Here is a 23,664-nt window from a genome sequence, read left to right as displayed (position 1 = left end):
TCTTGTGTGGTATTTTACTGTACAGATGAAACTTGCATGAGTAAACAAGCATGACTGTTAATTTTCTCACATGATACTTTTAAGATGATTAATGATATGTCTATATTGTACTTCTCTCATGAGCCTGAGCCCTTAATGCTGTTGCACATAAAAAGCTAAATTAAAGGAACATCTTAAGATCGCAAAATCAAGCACTCAAAAGTTGAGAGGCCAGAATTAAGGTTGCCCATGCAGTATGATAGTCTTGAATTACATTATCACATACTATCTTTTTCTACTGAACCCTGCCTCATTCATTGCACAGGATGGATGGTGTTCAATTAGTGAGCCTCTAATCAGTATTCTGTTTAATCCCCATTGTCCAATCTGGCACGAGACCATACTTACTGCCTACTCTATAATCCCTTCTCTGAAGCCAGAATTATTTTTTTTCTGAGGGGCTTTTCTATGGTACTCATCACTATAGTATCTGAAAGCTTTCCAAAGCTTATTTTCACAATATCCATGTAGGATGAAGAGATGATATCCCCATCTATATAGATGGAGAACTGAGAGCCAGGGGTTAAGGTCAAGGGTCTTATAATGTGGGCTGCCCAATTTGACACACAGCACCTGATTTTTGAGAGACTTGGCATTATGTAGCACTTCACTCCCATTGGCTGCAGCTGTTGAAGGTGCAGCACTTCTGCAAATCAGACTCCAGCATCTCAAGTCAGGAACCCAGAAAATAAAGAACACTCAGTTAATGAACTTTTCACACGTGGTCACTAAGTGACTTGCCTAGCATCACAGAGGAACTCTGTGGTACACTCCAGGAGAGAATAGCCAATAGTCTGAGGGTTAGGGCATCCCTCTGGGAGGTGGAAGACTAGGGTTCAAATCCCTGTTTTGGAGCAAGACATGACTCCCAGGTGGGTGCCCTAAACATAGGTCCATTGGCTATGATCAGTGTCTCTCTGGTTTTTCACAAGAAAGGGCTGCCCTTGCTTAGGTGCTTAACTCCAGGAGAGGGTTTGTGGCTGTGAATCCTTAAGAGATAGGTGCATAAGTCCCTTTCTGGATCTGGGCCCTGAGTCCTTGCCGTATTCCTATAAATTTCCTATTGGCTTAGGTGGTTCCCTCCTCAGCGGGACTTTTGTGACCACCTTTCTTGGGTTCCTAACTTGCCCCATACAGTGTGTAGGGGGTGGGGGGTCCTAACTTGGGCCTGTGCTTTTCCCTGGCAGCAGGGCACCTAGGAATTAAGTGGTGTAATGCCTAAGGTCCCTCTTTGAATGTAGTCCTTACTTCCTAATGCCAGGCAGTTACTAGTTGACTTATGAGGATTTACTTTTAGCCTACCTAATGGAACAGTGAATGTTTCTTTAGAAATATGTACCTATTTTGAACCCCACTAAGCTCTTGGGCTCAGTAGCAGTCAGTTCCACAGGTGAATTATGCAAGAGGGCAAAAAGTGTTCCCTTATATCAGTTCTAAGTTGATTTGCTTGTCAGGTTACTTGAATGTTCCTTTAGTCTTGTATTAGTCAGGGTAAATAGGAGCTGCCAATTTACCTGTTCTGTAGTATTCTTTTATATGTCTCATGTTTCTTCTCTAAACAGCCCTACTCTTTTCAATACCTCCTCAAATGGAAGTTTTTCTCTTCAGCTAATAATTTTCATTGTCAGTTTGATCCCCTTTTATGTCTGATATATATATTTTAGATGAGTCACCAAAACTGAACACTGTATTCCACCTAAAAAGCATCCTGTTGATTTACAGAACGGCATTTTAATATTTTTGTTTCTCTTATTTGTGCAGCTTACAATTTTCTGTACCAGTCACCTAGTTCCACTTTGGTTAAGCTTCTTTGGAATAAGTTCTGCTTCTCCCCAAACTCACTTACCACGGATGCCTTGCCTCATAAATTTAAACCACTCCTCTTTATACCATCTTCTCAAAAAACTTGGGAACCTCTGAAGTTATCTGTTGAGCAGACCTTGTATTTCTCCAGTGCACTTCAGCAAGCGCTACCCCAGCAGCCTTGACCCTAAATTTTTTCCTAATCTAAATGTAATTTCCAGGCCCTCCTGTACCTTTCTAGGTGATTATTACGGATATGTAGCATTAGTGCAAGCCCTTGCCTACCACTGGAAGTTTTGTGAGATCCTTCCCCCCCTTGTAGTGAAGTCACCAAATGATTCTCCTGGTTGCCACAGCCCTAGATATCACTACTACTAACTAAATCCTCTGTCCCCTGGCTTCTGCTTTGGTATCACCATCTCCTTTGTGAGGAATAATACAGATGGTCAGATCCTAGCTGGGGGGAGTATACCCTCCACTCACGATGGTCTCCACAATGTTCCAGTATGTTTTCTCTATATAATGGTTCTGGTGCTGTGCTACTGGCTGGGAGCTGCTGTACTGAGATATGAGACACATGAGCTACCTGCACTAAGTATATGTATGTGTCACTTCAGTACATAGCAACCATGTAGTCCTACATCCTCTGTGCAGTAAACAGAGTAGCCCAAACCCTCATGAATCTGGTTGAGTATTTTTTTAACCGCTGTTGTCAATGCTGCTGCTGTTACACTTTGGCTACAAAATGCCACGCACGTCATGAGTTCTACCATAACCAAACAAGAATCAGGGAGCCTGCCTTCAAGAACTCCTAACCCCAAGGACAGACAATCGGGGTTAAGGAGACGGGGAAACAATACTGTCTGTACAGATCAGGTACATTGTCTATAAGCAACATTGCAGATGTTGCTCTTCAGTGGATATTTTAACATGAAGGAGGAGGCTGAGCTCAGGTAACATGCATGGAAGGCACCACATAGGTGACACTAGTTATGCACACTTCTGAATTTCAACATTAATGTACAGCATAAATATAGAGCACATCGTGGTGAGCCTCTACGCAGATGCACAATGTGATGAAAAACACTTCAGGCACTGTGTCCATCCACCATTACATTTCAGTGGTTTAGATATTTTCCTCAGGTGAAGACAATAGCAAATGATACTTTCCTAATTCAACAAAAGATTGTTTTAAATATTAATACACAGAATAGTGTTTTGAATTATTAAAATAATTATTTGAAAAAAGTAGTAATCCATTAGATCCTGTAAAGGAAATACAGAATGCCACTCTAAATAAAAATATCGCTCTTCAGAAAATGAAGGCAAAAACCCTTATTTAGTCTGGGGAAAAGTGCCTGGCTTGTAGTCTAGATATTTCTTAGTGTCCATGGAAAATTAAATGTTAATTTGGCTACTTCAGGGAGTCCACATTTGTACTTCTATGCAAATTGACTTGAGAAAAAAAAAGTTTGTTTATAGTGTTGCAGGTTTAACAGTATTCTAAGTTCTGCGTACATACAAAATGTAATGAAAAGACAGTTTGGTTACTGCATTTTGCGGCTTCTAAAAATATGAATAATTTTGGCCATAAAGTCAGAACCTATTAAACTGAGTTTGTATGCAACAGTACAATGAATAGTGTGGTGCAAAAAGACCACATTTCTATAGCTACAGACTGTTACGGTACTACCACACCTTCATCAAATTTTCATCCCATGTAAAATAGTATGTAGTGGTTCCGTAGTGTACGGAAGGAAAGTAAATGTGTCCCATGAAAGTCCTACAACAAACAATGGCTTCTATTTAATTAAAAAAAAATTGAAAAGTAGGAAAAGTTTAAAGGTAAAGACTATTAGATAAGGAAGGAAACAGCCTAGTGTAACAGTTATTACAAGTCCATCAGCAGTGTTTACAGTCACAGTTCATGCATTTAAAGAAAGTATTTAAGTGTCATGAGCAAATGAGCTAGATGACTCAGGAGGTCCTTTCCCCTCTGTCTGGTTCTATAAATGTAGGCACTTTAGCTTCTACTATGCAGTTTTGTCAATTTATATTTTAGTGATTACTTGTGAAAACCATCCTTGTGTACACAGGCTCAGGGAAGCAAAGTCTTACTTAACGGACATCTGAACAGCTGCACATTTGGGTTCACATTTTTATTTTACATGTAATTAATAAATTATGTAATTAAGAAATACCCTATACAGGAAACTTGTGCTCAAACAAACAGTTGCTTACAATATTTAGGCACCAAAACCCATAATCCCACCATTAGAAGACAATTATTTCCACAGACTGTGTCAAATCCTGGGTTGAGTGGAGCTCCATTTTTGTTGTTGTTAAATGTGATGCAGTGGCAATTCCCTGCTGGGCTATGGAACACCGAACCACACTGTGTAATAAAACTCCACTTAAGTAACCATTTTTTAGAGGTTTATTTTGTACAGTCAAACGGGTCTCAGGAAAATGAGACCACTGGAGATCTTAAAGAAGCAATGGCATAGCTTGTGTTTTCTCACAAGGCTCTAACAGCAGTGCTGGAATGGGGATGGCAAACACAGATTACCACTATTGACTATCCAGGGTTGGGTGAAATTAAAAACTTGTTAAAAGCCATATATTTAAAGATGGGAGGTGCAGAGAGGTCCTAGTGAAAATCAAGCAAGCAGGATAAATGAACAGCAGCTCTCCAGGGGAAGACAGTATCACAGGCTAGGAAAAGAGCTAACTACCCATATTGGCAGCTGTGAGCAAGAATGCTATGGAGAACACCAGCAAACCTTGAGTCCTGGAGGAATGCTATGCTGAGCTAAAAGTCTACTAAGAATAAAGAACAGAGCCTGGCAGAAGTGATCCAGTGGAAACTGAAGAAAGAACTAAACAGCTCTGTGGCTGGAGAGAGCAAGAAGCATACCTGACCAGTCCATACATAAGCATTAGGTGAACCCCCCCACATCTGAACTACATCAACGTTACTGAAACTGTGATCAGATCACCGAATGATGGCATCACTTGACAAGTTACTGGTGAGTTCATCAGGATTGCCAGCTTCACAGTCCTTTGTCTTCCAGATGTGATGGTTGTATGTCACAAAGTGACACTAAATCCCCACTACAGCCTCGCTGAATAGGTGGAATGGGAATAAAGGACTGAGGAGTTGACATTGCTATAAACAGCAGCTAATGTCTTTGCTGAATGATCTTCTGTCCTGTCCCACCACTGTTTTGATGGAGGCAGACTGTGAACAAGACATGGAGGAAAAAGGGAGAAGAGCACCTGAGCAAGGTGCTTCTTAAACAGGCGGCGGCGGATTAACCCCACAAAGCAGCTTTCAAAGCCAGGCTGGGAGGAGAACAGTCAAGGAATGCTACCTCTCCTAGCACAAGCAATCCCCCGGAGTGTGTGGGTTTTTTGTTTTTTGGCTGTTTGAAGAGGGAGAGAAGGGCCTGGATTTGAAAAAAAACAAAAACAAAAAACCAGCTGGATTTGGAAGACATGGATAAAAAAGAAAGATAGAAAAAATAACTTTTCTTTAAAAAGAGCAGAGTGAATTTAGTGCTCTAGAAAGGGAGGGGAGCAGCGCCACTACTTTGGTTTAGTTTGATAATGCAAGCAGATGCTGGGTTTACTTAAGCTTTCACCACAGCTGAAACAATGCGATTTAACCTTAACCCTCAGGCCCCATTGCCAGCCTGTGCATCTGTTTAGGCAAGCAAAGACAGCCACACCAGACTGTATGGGGGCTTGGGCATACAAACAAATGAAGAGTAAAACCAGGTCATTTTTAACATTTGACCAGAACCAAATTGTGAAGTTTAAAAGACGGAGAGGAGTACTAATAGCGTACTAAGCTTTGAAATCACTTAGTAAAAGTGCTCCAAACCTTAGGCCCCCTCAGTTTTTCTAGTAAAAATGCTCCAAAGCCTTTCATTATGTGTTCTGGATTCTCAACTAAATCCACTTCAGTATCATCATACAAAATAAGGGGTGAATCTGGCACACAACCCATTATTCAGTAGGGCAGCATATTTCATTATGATGAAAACTTATTCTTACGGCTTTCAAAATTACAGGACTGACAGTATTTATCTCACCTCCCACTTCACCGCTCAACAGACTTATGTTCAAAGTGAAGATTGCATATCTGTCGTCATCACTGGAACTATTACTTCCAGTCCCAGTCATAATGAAATCTTACTTCAGCTGGATTTTTTGTCACTTTGGCTAGGGAGGTCTGGGCAGCTGGAAGAGAGCTCCTCAATCATTTTCTGTTTTCTTCTCTGTATCAATTTTCCACCTGTGAAGCCCAATACCCCACCACCAAGTGCAGCTGCAATTCCTGCCACTTTGAAGCCTGCGAGGAGACCAATAGGACCCCCCACCACTCCACCGATGAGTGCACCTGCCACAGGCAAAGCTGCCAGCTTATATTTTGCAGCCTGTAAAAAAAAAAAAAAAAAATCTGTTTAGAACACACCTGTGGTGATGTGCATTTTCCCCTCATTACTCTTGGCAATACACCCCTAATTCTCGGTTCATAAATAAACCTTACAAATTACATTTTTTTTAAAAATACACTATTCCACAGTAAGAGAGAATGTGCCATAACTGCTTCAAACTTGAGCTATCCCATGTGTGTAGTAGGAAAACAGATCATTGCTATTGGTTGATAATATTTGCAATATAATATTCTACTGTCTGGCCTACATAATTAAAACAAATGTAAGAATTGTAATCTGCCCAGAAACTTTCCAGTAACATGCCGATGCTATATTTGTGGGTTAACAACAACTATTAGTGATATAAATGTGGTTTAGTATCACAGCAGCATGTGTCCCAGGTATCCTTTCATTTCACACTCATTTGACTCTTATGAGCCAATCATTTAACACTCTGCTGCCTGTTTTTGCAGGTATTCCATTGAAAGAAGCAGCAGAACAACCTTATAATGAGGCTTTAGGCCAGAGAAATTCTTTTCTGGCAGACTGGATGTAATAGAACATTACAAGAGATTGATTTTTTTTCACTACCTATGTGTCATTTCTTCCTTATTTCCTTAATTGCTGGTTCCCTCAGCATTAAAGACGGCAGATCAATTGGGTTAATACAGAAGATTGCTGGGAGGCAGAGTACCATTGATTCACCAGCGGGAATAGAGCCCTACCTTCCCCAAGTTTTTGGTTCCCTCTTCAACATTCACAGCAGCACTGTTGACATGGTCTTCAATCCTGTCAATCTTCTCCTGCTGAGACTAGATGCAAAGGAATTATGAGTGAGGTTACCTGCTGGGAAGCAGCAGTAAGCCAATACACACTATTTTAATGCCTGTAATCAGGGCCCCACAGCAGCTTTCATCTGCTACACACTGTAGCCTTGCAGCCTTAATGGTAGTTCATTAATAGCATCTGATAAACCAAGCTGAAAGTACAAAACCACTTACAAAAAGGAATTTAACTATTAGGTAATAAAATGGAGTGCTATTATACAGAGTATTGATACGGTTAAAGAAAGAGCAAACGAAAATGTATTCTTATTTAATCTACTGTTATATGAATGGATGAATTTGCATCTCAGGGAAAAATCCAATAAATCCAAACAAGCATTTATTCTTCATGCCGAGTTTCATACTCAAAACAATTCCTTTTCTAATACGAGACGATACAAGGCAGGCACACATTGTATGACACACAACATTTCATTGATGGATTAAAGAAATCCCAAAAGCCATGTTTTACCTATGAAACTATCTTACGATAACGTAACCCTACAGATCTAATCTCACGACTATGCTGAAAATACACTGAAATTGCACATCCATCCTATGCTTTATGTTTGTTTAACTTATGCAAAAATGCTCCACTTTCCCCAGTCAGTCACAGTCTTACTGCGAGCCCCCTTGAGCTTTCGGTGAGCAGCTTCCCTCAGCTGCTATTTGGAAATGAGATACTTCTTCCCCTCATTTGTAAACCGCAGCAGGACCCCAGCCTCATTCCGTCACAAAGCACAATGGGCTGTCCAGCATACAGTTTAAAATGTTCTGAATTTAAGATCTCTGCTCAGAACAAGCTTTGTTTCACTCTTTCTAGCATAATGGCTGAGCCCAGTTCTGTCAGACGTGGTGTAATGAATGTCTGTGGCAAACACCCATGCCTTTCCAGCCTCCGGAGTACTAGACACTACAGAAATGCATTTTTCTTAATTACAGTTTAACTAAACAGCAGGTACAGGAATGGGTAGATTCTTACAACATATGACATAATTCACATAATAAGCCATGTGTATAATGGGAATTGATGGTCTTGTGACTAAGTGGGAATCAGGCGCTGAGTTTATAGTCCAAGCTCTGCCACAGACTTGGAGACCTGGGAAACTAATTGATTTAAAACGAAATTAATCTAATAGAAGTCGATTTTTTAGAAATCGATTTGATACAGTCGATTGTGTGTGTCCCCACCAAGCGCATTAAGTTGGCAGAGTGCGTCCACAGTACCGAGGCTAGCGTCGACTTTCGGAGCATTGCACTGTGGTAGCTATCCCACAGTTCCTGCAGTCTCTTGGAATTCTGGGTTGAGCTCCCAATGCCCGATGGGGCAAAAACATTGTCACGGGTGGTTCTGGGTACATGTCGTCAGGCCCCCCTCCCTCCGTGAAAGCAAAGGCAAAAAATCGTTTCTCGCCTTTTTTCCTGGGTTACCTGTGCAGACAACATACCATGGCAAGCATGGAACCCACTCAGCTCACTGTCACCGTTTGTCTCCTGGGTGCTGCTGGCAGACGCGGTATTCCAGTGCTACACAGCAGCATCCCCTTGCCTTGCCTTGCGGACGGCAGACTATGCAATACGACTGCTAGCCGTCATCGTCGTCCCGTGTGTGCTCCTGGCCAACCTCGGTTAGGTTGGTCGGGGGTGCTTGGGCAGACACGGGTGCTGCTGGCCGGCCTCGGTGAGGTTGGTTGGGGGCGCCTGGACAAAAATGGGAATGACTCCAGGTCATTCTCTTCTTTAAGTTTCATCCAATGGAGATTCAGTCCTGCCTGGAATATCGTGCCAGCTGGAGGCTTCTGCCTCAGGCTGCTCTCCCAGTCGGTAGCACCGCGCGGTCGCACCTGCCCCAGCCTACCCCTTGCTCCCATCGCTCATGAAGCCGGGACAGTAGTAAGGAGCAGTTCAACTATAGGCTGAGCAAGTGCAGAATGGTGGTAGAATGTGCCTTTGGACATTTAAAAGCTCGCTGGCGCAGTTTACTGACTCGGTTAGACCTCAGCAAAAGCAATATTCCCATCGTTATTACTGCTTGCTGTGTGCTCCACAATATCTGTGAGAGTAAGGGGGAGACGTTTATGATGGAGTGGGAGGTTGAAGAAAATCTCCTGGCCGCTGATTACGCGCAGACAGACACCAGGGCAGTTAGAAGAGCACAGCAGGGCGCGCTGTGCATTGGAGAAGCTTTGAAAACCAATTTCATGACTGGCCTGGCTACGGTGTGAAAGTTCTCTTTGTTTCTCCTTGATGAAAACCCACCCCCTTGGTTCACTCTACTTCCCTGTAAGCCAACCGCCCTCCCCTCCCCCTTTGATCTCCTCTTGCAAATGGGGGGATAACTGCCAAGGTAGCCCAGGAGGGGTGGGGAAGGAGGGAAGCACAGGGGTGGGGTAGTTGTAGGGGCAGCCCCTAGAATGGCATGCAGCTCATCATAGAAGCGGCACATGTCTGGGGCTCTGACCTGGACTGGCCATTTGCCTCTCTGGTAGGCTTGCCTGAGCTCCTTAAGTTTCACGCAGCACTGCTGCGGGTCCCTGTTATAACCTCTGTCCTTCATGCCCTTGGAGATTTTTTCAAATATTCCGGCATTTCGTCTTTTGGAATGGAGTTCGGATAGCTCGGATTGGTCTCCCCATACAGCAATCAGATGCAGTACCTCCCGTTCAGTCCATGCTGGAGCTCTTTTGCGATTCTGGGACTCCATGGTCACCTGTGCAGATGAGCTCTGCATGGTCACCTGTGCTGATCAGCTCGCCACGCTGGCCAAACAGGAAATGAAATTCAAAAGTTCACGGGGCTTTTCCTGTGTACCTGACTAGTGCATCTGAGTTGAGAGTGCTGTCCAGAGCGCTCACAATGGAGCACTCTGGGATAGCCCCCGGAGGCCAATACCGCCAAATTGCGTCCACGCTACCCCAAATTCGACCCAGCAGGGTCAATTTCAGCGCTAATCCCCTCGTCGGGGAAGAGTACAGAAATCAATTTTAAGAGCCCTTTAAGTCGACAAAAATGGCTTCATCGTGTGGACAGGTGCAGGGTTAAATCGATCTAATGCTGCTAAATTCGACCTAAATTTGTAGTGTAGACCAGGGCTCAGTTTCCTTGTTTAAAGGAATAGAGATAATACTTTCTCTTCAAGTGCTTTGAGATCCTTGGATGGAACACATAATAGAACAGCAAGGTACTGTCAATATGTATTTCATTTTACAGCAGTATCTCAGGCACACAAACTCAGGGTTCATATTTCTCTGCCACTTTTAACAGAAGAGCAACAACAGTTCTGAGAAGATGGTGTTCTGTCTCCACCTCCTCCTGCTCTCTCTCCATCTCCCACCTTGTTTCTCTTACTTTGACTGCTTTCCCAGAAAATATCACAGCATCACATATGCACTGTTATGGCTCAAGTCCTGGTTTAGAAATAATGAAGTCACAGTCTAAATGTCTGAAAATCCTATAGGTATCAATCCTCCAAAGGGGCTGAGTGTGCTAACCTCCACTGAAGTCACTGTACAGAGGTCAGGCCCATATTATGTATGAGCAGTGCATAATTTTCCACTTAAAAAAAACCCTGTGTATTGAGATGTGCACCCAATAACAATAGTTTTAACCACTGATAACTGACTAGGGTGCCATGTTTGGAGGGCTTTCCACCCACGTGTTTTTACACATACAGCCAGATGGAAAGAGATACTGACCATTAACGATGCATTACTGACTTAACCTAAATTGTTATAAGACTCTCAAACCAATTTAAAGCATCCTCATAAGGGAGTTGAACAAATTTAACCAAGCAATTTCTAAAACCATGTAAATTAAATCAGTACAATTTCTGTGCATACACAATCTATCATGAAGCAGGGGGAAGACAGAATAGATGGCACATTTGTGCGCATACAGAGTTTCATTCTTCCCTTCTATGAGATGTTGTGGTGGAATGTGGGTGAAACTTCAGATCCTTTCCTGAAGTTCTGACTAAGTAAGCAAAAACACAAATCTTGTTCAGTGGAGTCTCTCTTGTCCTTCTCATCACAACCTGAAATGCTGAGAATGTGTGGAAACCCAGTAGGAAAACTGTTGTACTTCCTGCTCTAATGTTCACACTCTCTAATGGTTAGTATGATGCAAACGGAACCTGACAAAGGAATTTGGATTGAAAACTATCCCTATCAGCAGCTTCTGTGTTGGCAAAAATTAAAGACTATGGAGCAGCTAGCAGTAGTTTCTTTGAAGTAAGGGGACTCAAGATACAAAGAAAAATTGCCTAGAAAGGATCAGAATCAACAGGGCTCAATGGTCAAGATGCATGCAGCATGGAAGCTGTTGATACACAGAGAGAATAGCATTAGTGTCTGTTATTCCTCAGCAAGCTTCACAGACCTCCTCATGGTGAGGCAATTAAGCATGTTAAGCCAGTGCTATTGAATGCTCCTAATTGCTGCAACATGGTGCTTGGAAACCAAGGGTAAAGAGGGGGCCCTCCTTAAAACTCACTCCTCGAGAATGTAATGTAAATCTTTATCCTGAAAACCTCATGAGGGCTTTCAATACAGTAATGCAGTGTAACATGACAACATTCTTAAATGGTCACTGTCAAGATAGACAGTGGATAGTAAAGCAAATTCCTTACCCCTGTTATTAATAGCTTAGATGATTAAAGGTCATTTAGCATCAATCAATTAGCACATGTTCCTGTTCCTCACTTAACAAAATGGAAGTTTTATCTATTGACCTCAGGGGCCTGATCCTCACACTACTGATTTTTATTCTTCTTCTTTTTCTTCAAAGGTTATTCTTAAATCTAGATTTCAAAAAAAGGGGGAATCTGACTTTAGTGGGAGTTTAGATGTAAAAGGAATGCAGGACCAATCCCAAGAGGTTGGGTCTAGCTTTTGTACTGTTATCTCCCCCACACGCCTATATTTTAGTGAAATGCATAAGGATGTGTGCGCATATGTATACATACTATTTAAGAGTGATGGTAAGTGCCAGATGGACAGACTTGGAAACGTGAGTTCTCTACAGTATTTATCCATACATGAGATACAGCACAGACATCAACAGTGCAAACTTCCCTCACAGCCTTGAAAACTTGATTAGGAAGGACCATTCTATGACTCCATTCAGTCACTGTCATTTTCCTGAAGCTACTAACAGGGGCAAAATGTGATACGACTTCTGTGCCCTAATAAGTGGGCTGAGACAATTTCATATTAGGCTGCTGAATAGCCGTTAAATTGTAGCAACTTAGTCTGACTTCAAATCAGTGACAGAAGTCTTCACCTCTTTACCAATTACACTGGCCTACAATTTTTGAGAAGTCGTCTGCTTCAGAGATAAAATGTGCTATTTATTATGTATTTTGATGTGCTGAATTCAAATATGACAATTAAAACAACTGATTATCTTAGAAACAGTAGCCATTTAAGTTTTTACATTTTATGTCTATGTATAGTGTGTAGATAGAGTTTAAATCATAAATTGTAAACCTAGATCTTTTCATGTGTTTATGGTTGCTTTACATGATATTTCACCTGTCCTGTTTATGTAACACTTTAAAAATCAGCAAAAGGGTTATATAAATAAAATTTATTATGAAACAAAAGGCAAAAAACTATTATGTACATAGTTTAGTCCTATTCAGTGTCTACTCGGCGCTTCTTGGCTTGTCTCTTATATTCATTAAATGGAGCATCTCTTGTCACTGTCCAGCAATAGTCTGCAAGCATTGATGGGCTCCATTTGCCCTGACAGCATTTCTCCATTGTTGCAATGTCCTGGTGAAATCGCTCGCCGTGCTCGTCGTTCACTGCTCCGCAGTTCGGTGGAAAAAAATCTAGATGAGAGTGCAAAAAATGTATCTTTAGTGACATGTTGCAACCAAGGCTTTTGTATGCCTTGAGGAGGTTTTCCACCAACAACCTGTAGTTGTCTGCCTTGTTGTTTCCAAGAAAATTTATTGCCACTAACTGGAAGGCTTTCCATGCCGTCTTTTCCTTGCCACGCAGTGCATGGTCAAATGCATCATCTCAAAGAAGTTCACGAATCTGAGGACCAACAAAGACACCTTCCTTTATCTTAGCTTCACTTAACCTTGAAAATTTTCCACGGAGGTACTTGAAAGCTGCTTGTGTTTTGTCAATGGCCTTGACAAAGTTCTTCATCAGACCCAGCTTGATGTGTAAGGGTGGTAACAAAATCTTCCTTGATTCAACAAGTGGTGGATGCTGAACACTTCTCCTCCCAGGCTCCAATGATTGTCGGAGTGGCCAATCTTTCTTGATGTAGTGGGAATCTCTTGCACGACTATCCCATTCGCAGAGAAAACAGCAGTACTTTGTGTATCCAGTCTGCAGACCAAGCAAGAGAGCAACAACCTTCAAATCGCCACAAAGCTGCCACTGATGTTGGTCATAGTTTATACATCTCAAAAGTTGTTTCATGTTGTCATAGGTTTCCTTCATATGGACTGCATGACCAACTGGAATTGATGGCAAAACATAGCCATTATGCAGTAAAACAGCTTTAAAACTCGTCTTCGATGAATCAATGAACAGTCTCCACTTATCTGGATCATGAACGATGTTGAGGGCTGCCATCACACCATCGATGTTATTGCAGGCTACAAGATCACCTTCCAGGAAGAAGAATGGGAGAAGATCCTTTTGACCGTCACGGATCATGGAAACCCTAACATCACCTGCCAGGAGATTCCACTGCTGTAGTCTGGAGCCCAACAGCTCTGCCTTACTCTTGGGTAGTTCCAAATCCCTGACAAGGTCATTCAGTTCACCTTGTGTTACGAGATGTGGTTCAGAGGAGGAGGATGGGAGAAAATGTGGGTCCTGTGACATTGATGGTTCAGGACCAGAAGTTTCATCCTCTTCCTCGTCTGACTCAAGTGAGAATGATTCTGGTGCATCAGGAACTGGCAGCCCTTCTCTGTGGGGTACTGGGCGTATAGCTGATGGAATGTTTGGATAATGCACAGTCCACTTTTTCTTCTTTGACACACCGTTCCCAGCTGGAGGCACCATGCAGAAGTAACAATTGCTGGTATGATCTGTTGCTCTCTGCAAATCATTGGCACTGCAAAAGGCATAGATTTCCTTTTCCTGTTCAACCACTGGCGAAGATTTGTTGCACAAGTGTTGCAGCATATGTGTGGGGCCCACCTCTTGTCCTGATCTCCAATTTTGCAGCCAAAATAAAGGTGATAGGCTTTCTTAACCACAGTGGTTATACTGCGCTTTTGAGATGCAAAAGTCACTTCACTACAAACATAGCAGAAGTTATCTGCACTGTTCACACAAGTAAGAGGCATCTCTGCTCACTTTGGCTAAACAGAAAAGTGTCCCTTTGCAAAATCAAACACTGACAAATAAGAGAGCATGACACTGTATGATTTCTAGAGCTGATATAGGGCAATTTGTTCAGCAGAGTGATGTAAGCTTCGTTATGATTGCATCATCCATGACTTCTAGGAATAACATGATGCAATTCATATCATGTATGACGCAATACCAGCTTCAGATTGCATCATTCATTGTTTTGCCTAAAAAGCAAGTACTGTCCAAACCCAGTCATAGATTTAGTCATAGATCCAGTCAAAGATGTATTTTAGTCATTTTAAATTGAGATCCCTTCCCTTTATAACTCACTTATCCTCCGCCATTCCCAAATCAAGGGTCGTATATACTGACCCAATAGCATATCTTGAAAACTAGAGCCAATCAACAATTTGAAGCATCATTTTTGTTCTCAGTGACCCAGAATTAGTAAAGTTTGACTACATTTATTTCAGAAGCATTTTGGCTGTAGAGCAGTGAATTATTTGAGCCACCCAGTCCCCCAGCCTTTGTCTTTATCAATTCTTTATCTAGAGTTTTAGATTAATACTTACATTGACTAGTAAAGAGAAGTCAGTCACCAGCTGGCTGAGTTGAATCAAGTCCTACAAATAAAAAATGATTTCTTATGTATTTGCTTAAAGAAAATGAACTTAAATGGTAATATAAGGGAGCTCCAATGTACCTCTTCTAAAGTTTCCCATGATTCAGCAGCATTTTCATCGTGAGGAATTTCAGGGAGTGGGGAGTACATCTGGATAAAACTCTGAGAAGTGTCCACAGCTCCAGTGTTATACAAAGGCTCTGAGTGAAAACATGATATTTATAAATGCATGTATTCAATTAGAAAACAGGCTGCAAAAAATTTGTCTTCCCAGATCTTAATATTACTTGAGGATAACATGACAACTGACCCAATTCAAGCCAGACAATAGCCCTAAAAAGTTTATACAAGCGAAGTTCTATTCTGAACACCACAGATCTTATTTAAAAAATTGTTCTCCCCCCCGCCCCCCAAAATATTAAATTTCTTAGAACAGACACACTCTCCAGATTTGTTCTGAAAACAATTATCAAATTATACTGCTTAATTCAGGTTTAATTAATTTTGTATGGATTGTGTATTTTAAAACTTAGCAAAAGAATCTAAAGCCTGGGATAAGCACTTTTTATTTATATATGATAGATATAAACAAATAATTCATGAAATCAGAGCGATGGTTCACATAGTTATGGTTAAGTGCACCATTTCTAGTCCATCTTTCCCACTCTGAGCCAGCAGGAACTAGGAAAGGATGGCTGCTGCAGAAGAAGAGAAATAAAACCCTGCTAGTGCTAATAAGAGAGTAGTAGAGTGTTGCTCAATTCTAAACCCTAAGACCAGGTAGATAACAGCACCATGATCATAACAATGGCTTTTAAAAGGTTGAAAGTATGGAAGAGGGATCCTCAAATACAGATATTGCCTTTCCTCTCCATATACACACACACATACAAAGGAACACAGATGTGGGGCAGAGGGAGACATGGGATGGTATTGCAAGGAACAGCTAGAAAGGTCACTTTATAAAGTAAAGTAATCGACCAGAACCTTGTGCATTTCTTTTACGTCAACGGTACTTTGTAAGCGATACAACGGAGACTGAACAAGATATGCTTCCAAAACCTTCATAACAAATTCAGGTTTTATTCAAAGCAATGATAATAGTGAACTCTAGTTCTTTTATTCCCCTAATGTTAAGGATTTTACCCTTCTCTCAATAATTCCATATTAAGTCTTTTATATAGTGTAACTGTGGAAATAAAACTAAATTGATACTTAGTTTTAGAAGGAGGCATAGCCTAGTGATCTGAGCACAAGGTAGGGAGCTAAGAAGCAGGCTGGGATCCAACACTGGATACCTTTGTGGCCATGGGAAAGTCACTTAGGGCCCAATTTTTCAAAGATTGTGATCACCAAGTTCTCATTGGCTTTAGCTGGAGTTGTGAATGACCAGCTCTTCTGAAAAAAATCAAGCCATTTAACCTTTTGGTCAGTTTCCCTAATCATACAACTTGTTTGGCACGTCTGAAATAGCACACTGTACAGTAGAAGAATTTCTGTGGTGTAATAAAAATCTCCAACAAATACACGTCAAACAATAAATACAGGCTCCCAAGATCTGTAAGATGACTAGCTCTGCCATATTATCTGCTTCAGACAACTCTGCAATATCATCAAGACATACTGGAAGGGGTGAAGTGTCAATTTTAAACCCTAAATTTTCTTGCTTTTGAAGGATTAAAGAGAAATATCAGCGATTAAATGAAGATGGAGGCAGTTTATTTACATTCTGATTAACATGCATATTGCTCTGGAAGTCTTAAAGCACTCTCTCTTCCTTCCCCACGTTAAAGAACAGTTAGATACAGCAGCCTTATTGATTACATGCCTTTCCCATAGCTCCTCAGGCATGGACTGCCATTTACTATATTTTGCAGAGCACCTAGTACAATGAAGTTCTGACTTGGCTGAGACCACTAGGTACTACAATAATATAATATAAAAACTGGGGGGAGGGGGTGTTTGCAAAAAAATTAGAAATCAGATCTTTTATTTTAATTAGATTTTTGCTGATTGTCTTTTTTATTTACATGATTTTAAACAATAAACCTATTTGAAATTTAATTTTAAATTATGAGAACCTACATGTACTAATTTAAATTAAAAAAAAAAGTATGTTCTATCAATGAGCCTTCCTCAGATTTGAATGAGTTAAAGGGTGCTGCTTTTTTAATTATCTACAGAATCAGGACGAAACCACCAACTTTTGAGGTCAACTCAAGGTTTATAAATATGTCATGAGAGCATGTGCTGCATTAAGAATCTATATTATTTTCACTCTTTACAATGGAGCACGTTATTTACTTTTTTCCAAACATCTAAGTACTTCCAGTTTCTATTGTGCAGAAAAGCTTTTGCCTCAATCATTTTTGGTTTCAATTTTGGTAGCAGGTGCACAAAGAAAATTATCTTCCTTTGGACTAGTTCATTCAAAACTGAGAAACGAATAGGGAGTTGAAAAAGCAGGAAGGCTTGTTTTCCTCTTCCATTCTATGAATAAAAACCAGGTGGGAGATGAAGGACATGGGGCCAGATTTTCAAAGGTATTTAGGTACCAAAAGATGCAGCTAGGTCTAGTCAGATTTTCAAAAATACCTAGGTAGGTGAGGCACCTGATTCCTATTGCTTTCAAGGCCCACTGATTTCAATGGTAGTTAGGGGCCTAAAGAGATTTTTGAAAGTCTGTGAATAGATTAGGTGCCTATCTGTTATTTAGACACCCAAATACATTTGAAAATCTGGCCTATGGTGACCAGAAATAATCTGTCAATTCATCAACTACAGTTCAAACTGCCTTTGATAAATCAGATAGTTTTACATGCAAAATATGTTTTAATAAACTCTTTTTTTCTTATGTATCCAACACTTTTAAGGTGGTTTTATTTAACTCAAAAACAATTTTAAAATGTACATTTTAATTGAATTCCACATTTCCATCCAAATGCAGCTTGACGTGAATCCCAAATAAAAATTGATTGCCCAGTATATAAGAAACATGTCTCTCAACATTTTCTAACATTAAAAAAATTTCAAAATTAAGAAGCTGACTAGGTGTATGGAAAACTATAGAATTGCTTTAGTGTGCGCAGATATGGTGTGTCCTGCTCGTGTGCAAAAAATTAACCAAATTTTGCGTAAAGGCTATGTTTGGTTACAAATCAGAATGTTTAAAAATGGTTATCAACCAATGAGAATAAACCCTTCATTAGGCAAATAACTAAAATGTACACATCCAAAACAATCAATTATTTAAATTAAAGTTTGCTGCTTGGTGATTTAAATTATTCCATCCTGAAGGCAACCGTCACTGAAATAAAAGTTGTCAAGGCTGAATCCCCACTCTGTCACTCCGAGTGCAGGAAGTGGGGGCCTGCAAGGATGTTAAAAATTAATACTTGCCACTCCAGGCTTGTATTAAACTCCCAAGGTTACAGCTTTTTCTCTGACCTTGGCTTGGTAAAGCCTGCCACCACCCAAATGCAAAAAATCCTCTTTGAACCCAGGAAAGAGCACTTGGGAATTCCTCCCTGTGGGGTGCCCTCAAGCCCGGGGAAGAGCTGAGAAAGCCACAGCTAATTTCCTTTTTCTATCAGCTAATCCAACAACATGCACAAACCTCTTAGAACACCAAAAATCTAATCCCTGTTTTTTAAAAAAAGTAAATTTTATTAAAAACAAAAAGGAAAACAATATATCTGGAACTTAGGCTTTTTGATAGACCTTAAAAGAAACAATTACAAAAATTGAACACCCAAAATAGCTGTTCTTGGGGATTGAGCTTAAAGGTTACAAGCAAACAAAAGCATCAGGGGTTAGCACAGAGGAGATCCACAAGCCAAAATAAGAAATAAACCTGATAGTGTCTAACTAAACATTTCCTAATTTTACTTACATATCTTAAGCTCCAGATAAGTAGATTCGAGATATGAACTGAATCTATAATCAGACCTGGCTTAAAGCTGTTTACAGCATTACTGCTCCAAGTCCCTGCATCCCAGAGAACAACAGACAAAGGGAAAGTTTCTTTCCCAATTTTAAAAAGTTCTACCTTCCCATTGGCTCTTTTGGCCAGGTGCCCACTCCTTTTCTTTTACAGTCTGCTTGTTAACCCTTTACAGGTAAAGCAAGCAGAAAACAGACCAAGGGGGATTTTACAGCTAACTGGCTGGCTGGAGGTGACCATCAAAGGGAGCTACTCCCCCTGCTCCCCTTCATGTATCACAAGAATCTTTCAAAAACAACTTTTACGAACTGCACAAATATACATATCCCATCGTATACACGGTATTGGGGGGGAAGGACGGTTCAAAATAGTGCTAATCTTGGGCCTAACAACCTTGACAGTTTAAATGTTTGCCTAGTAGCAAACAGTGCAGTTAAGGTTACATTCCCTGTGATTCAGACCTTAATGTTTTGTAAATGTACTTCGATTGCTTATACTAGGCTTGATCTCAGGCAGAGCTCTGTGAAGCTTAAAAACTTGTTTCTTCCACCAACAGAAGTTGGTGCCATAAGAGATATTACCTCACCCACCTTATCTCTGTCTCTTGCCCATGCCTGGCAGAATTAATTTTTTTATATATAATTTCAACAGATAATATCAATGGTTACTCTTAAGCCTTCCTTTCTATTTTTATCAATCTAAATTTTCAGTTACAGGAAATTATGGGGCTGGCGGACAGACAATTATTTAATGACAGTAGTTGTTGAGATTCAAAAAGTTAAAGCTTTATAACTGTTACATAAGAATGGCCATACTGGGTCACACCAAAGGTCCATCCAGCCCAGTATCCTGTCTTCCGACAGTGGCCAATGCCAGGTGTTTCAGAGGGAATGAACGGAACAGGTAATCTTCAAGTGATCCATCCCCTGTCACCCATTCCCAGCTTCTGGCAAAAAGACGTTGGGGACACCATCCCTGTCCATCCTGGCTAATAGCCATTGATGGACCTATCATCCATGAACTTATCTAGTTCTTTTTCGAATCCTGTTATAGTCTTGGCCTTAACAACATTAAGATGCTCTGGCAAAGAGTTCCACAGGTTGACAGTGCATTGTGTGAAGAAATACTTTCTTTTGTTTGTTTTAAATCTACTGCCTATTAATTGCATTGGGTGACACCTAGTCTTATGAGAAGGAGCAAATAACACTTCCTTTTCACTTTCTCCACATCAGTCAAGATTTTATAGACCTCTATCATATCTAGGGTGACCAGACAGCAAATGTGAAAAATCGGGACAGGGTGTGGGGGGTAATAGGAGCCTAGATAAGAAAAAGATCCAAAAATCGAGACTGTCCCTATAAAATTGGGACATCTGGTCACCCTAATCATATCCCCCCTTAGTCATCTCTGTTAAAACACAATTTGTCAACGTCACGTTAAAATATACAATGAGAAATAGTTTAAGGATATTTACAAACAGCATTTTTCTTACTTTACCTATCTGTAAATTCTGATTATCCATGGAAATATTTTTTCCATCGGTTTGAATGTACAATGAAATTGATGCTTACCAATATTTCTCCAAAAAAATCTAATCCTTCCAATAATCACCACCCCTTGCAGAGTGTCAAATGTACAACATGTACATACAAACACATTTGGTAAAAAAATATTCCTTTCAAGGAACAGCAGTATTAAATATCTATTTGGGGGAAATGAGGAAAGTACCCCAGCTTTAAATAAAAGCACATATAACACATTAATGCCTCAGCAATACACACCAAAAAAAAAAAAAAAAAAACACAATTGCCCAAGCGTCTCTGACTTAGTTCATATTGGTGCAACAGACCAAAGTTGTTTGCTTTCTGCCACGGATATACAGTAACTCCTCACTTAACATTGTAGTTATGTTCCTAAAAAATGTAACTTTAAGTGAAACGATGTTAAGCGAATCCAATTTCCCCATAAAAATTAATGTAAATGGGAGGGTTAGGTTCCAAGGGAAAAAAAATTTGCCAGACAAAAGGCATTATATACATTTTAAACAAGCAATTTAATACTACATTCATCTTTGCTGAGTATGAAGCTTGGTTGAGGTGGTGGAGTCAGAAAGCGGAAGAGGGTGGATTGTCCGACTGCTCCTCTTGCTGAACTTTCTGAACATTTGGTGCAGGGCTGTGCTCCTCTCTGCTGTGTGCATGCGGGGCAGAGAGATGCAGCTGGCATTAAAGTGAATGGCAAAGCTCCTGTGCATTTCACAGACTTGCATGGGAGCAGGGCCAGGTTCTGTGCATCTCTACACTGCTTCTCCTTGCTACAGCGAAGCAGGTGCTGAAACGCTATTCCTGTCATTTGCTTTGGGCGGGCTGCCACCCCCTGTGTTCTTACCTTCCTCCAGCGAAGGGGGGGCAGCAGATAAAACATTATTTATTCTGTAGCAAGACAGCAAGGCAGGGCCTCTGCTGTGCACCACCCGCAGCCGCTTTGCAGGCAGCTGGTGGCCTCGCAAACACTTGGTGTAGAGCCCTATTCCTGAGCAGGGCCGTTCGGCCAGAAAGCAACAGTAAATCGCTGGGGGGGGGGTGAGTAGTGTGCATGTGCTGTGTGTTTACAAACATACTGTACAGTACTATAGTTGGGAGGTGCCCCTGCCTTACCCTACACAGCCCACTGGCACTGGAGATGGAGCAGGCAAGGAGGCTGAAGGTGCTGTAGGCTAGGAGAACACGTTGCGCAGCAGTGGCAGCTTCCCCTACTCTTCAAGCACCAGGGGTGGGGGGGGCTCGACCCTCAGCCCACCCACTCACCCCTTCCCCCAAGACCCTACCCTTGACCCGCCTCTTTCCCCCCCCACCTACTCCCCCTTTATTTTGCACTCGTCCTGGCTCCTCCCCCCTCCCTCCTGCCTCCAAAACGCTGCAAGCCAGCTGATTGCCGCTAGCAGGAGGCAGGGGACGGGGGGGTAGACACGCCGAGGCCTCGCTCCTCCCCCCTCCCTCCTGCCCGGGGCAATCAGCTGTCTTGCGGCGTTTAGGAGGCAGGAGCAAGGACTTGGCGCAGGCTCCCCTCCCCCGTTACTGTACTGTACTGACTGAGATCTACAACAGCATACACCACTGATACACATCAGCCACCAGCGTCAGGCATAGTCCAACAAAAAAAAATATCAAATGACCAAATTCATCCCTGATGTAGCTCTCTTTGGAATTGCAACAGAAATTAATTTAGCCCTAAAAGAATAATCTTTTACTAATCTGTTTACCATGTTCAATGTTTCAGGCTAATCTCCCTGGTTTTATGTCACTGAATCAAAGCTGCTGGTTAGGTCTGAAGTGTTGTATTTTTGTTTCACACCAAAGATGTTTTATAAAAAAAACACTGTTCTTTTTAGCTAAGAGAACAAATATATTACTGGGTTTCTTTTTCCCCCATCCTTCCCTTTCAGTTTTCTTACTAGTACTTTATAAGTGTCTTTTCTGCTTAGCAGTAACATTTCTTTTACTTTTAAGGAGCAGCCTCTGCAACCACTCAACAAGCCAACAACCAGGCTCTCAAATGCAGTGATTTCTGGTCTGGATGAAGCATCTGACCTTGGTTCTGTGATATGTCTGGAAGTGCTATCAGAGTCAGAATAGACATTTTGAGGTGGTCTATTAACCAGAAAGAACAGTTTCAACCAATATAGAGCTATCAGGATCAGTATGGCTGTATCCTGTCGGATTCTCCCTATCATCCAGAAATGCATATATGATACCTTGATCCCACAAATGTTAGAAAGGCATTTTGCAAGGATCCTGGGTTCATGCTTCCTCTGGAGTAAAAGACAGGACACGTGTCTTTGTTGGCAAACAAGTCTATAAATGGGATTTCTCCATCAGTGTTTTGTGAAGGAATATTTCCTTATGTTTCTTTTAAACCTGCTGCCAATTGATTTCATGGGTGATCCCTGGTTCATCTGTTATATGAAGGGGTAAATAATTCCTTATTCACTTTTGCCACACCATTCATGATTTTACACACCTCTACCATATCTCCTCTCAGTCATCTCTCCTCCAAGATGAGCAGTCCCACTCTCTTTAATCTCGCCTCATACAGAAGCTGTTCCATACCCCCTCATTAATTGGCAATGCTATTCTGACAGAAGCAGAAGAGTGCAATATGTCACATAGATTACGAGTTTTTTCTTCAATTACTGAGGTCTCTATTTTGAGGATCTCTGCTATGCAAGAGAATAGCTGCTAAAAGGCTATAAAATCATCAGGAGCTGGTACAAGAGCCTAGACTGCATCATCAGGGGAAGACAATGACAGGTCGCTGGGAGAAGATGAATGGTGTTGTTCAGGAGGCTCAAGACCTACTTGTTCCTCATCTTCAAGCTATTTTTCCTCCTCCCTCTCTGCAGTCAAGAGTCTGGCAATTGATACAAAAGGCGAATATTCTGCATTTTTGTGACTGGTAAGATGGTGATCAGCTCCTGGATGCTTTAGTGAGATGAAGTTCCCCAGTATATCCAATAGGGCTAAGGAGGAGCACTGTAAAGATAAGGCTGGTTTTGGTATGGTTGACTAGGCCATTGCTAGGCCAGAGGTGGATGAGTTGGGGCTCTGAAGTGTGTGTCACTAGATTGTAATGATACCTTCACTTGATCTGCATGAATGAAAAA

The 23,664-nt window shown here is 41.3% G+C and overlaps 1 protein-coding gene across 2 annotated transcripts in view; it reads right to left on the bottom strand.

Annotated features, from left to right (window-relative positions):
- Positions 1 to 3,968: 3,968 nt before the first annotated feature.
- The window catches only part of STX17 (syntaxin 17), a 76,730-nt gene continuing 57,034 nt past the window's right edge, over positions 3,969 to 23,664 (bottom strand). For both annotated transcript variants that reach the window (XM_034761407.1, XM_034761408.1), the window contains exons 5-8: positions 15,140 to 15,258; positions 15,009 to 15,059; positions 7,010 to 7,096; positions 3,969 to 6,284 (exon numbers count right to left, since the gene is read on the bottom strand). In XM_034761407.1, the coding sequence (XP_034617298.1) occupies positions 6,045 to 6,284; positions 7,010 to 7,096; positions 15,009 to 15,059; positions 15,140 to 15,258 (497 nt within the window). In that variant the 3' untranslated portion in view covers positions 3,969 to 6,044. The remainder of the gene's footprint in view (positions 6,285 to 7,009; positions 7,097 to 15,008; positions 15,060 to 15,139; positions 15,259 to 23,664) is intronic.

Source organism: Trachemys scripta, chromosome 2 (genome assembly GCF_013100865.1).
Source record: "Trachemys scripta elegans isolate TJP31775 chromosome 2, CAS_Tse_1.0, whole genome shotgun sequence".
NCBI lineage: Eukaryota > Metazoa > Chordata > Testudines > Emydidae > Trachemys > Trachemys scripta.
This window is presented reverse-complemented; position numbering and strand designations above follow the sequence as displayed.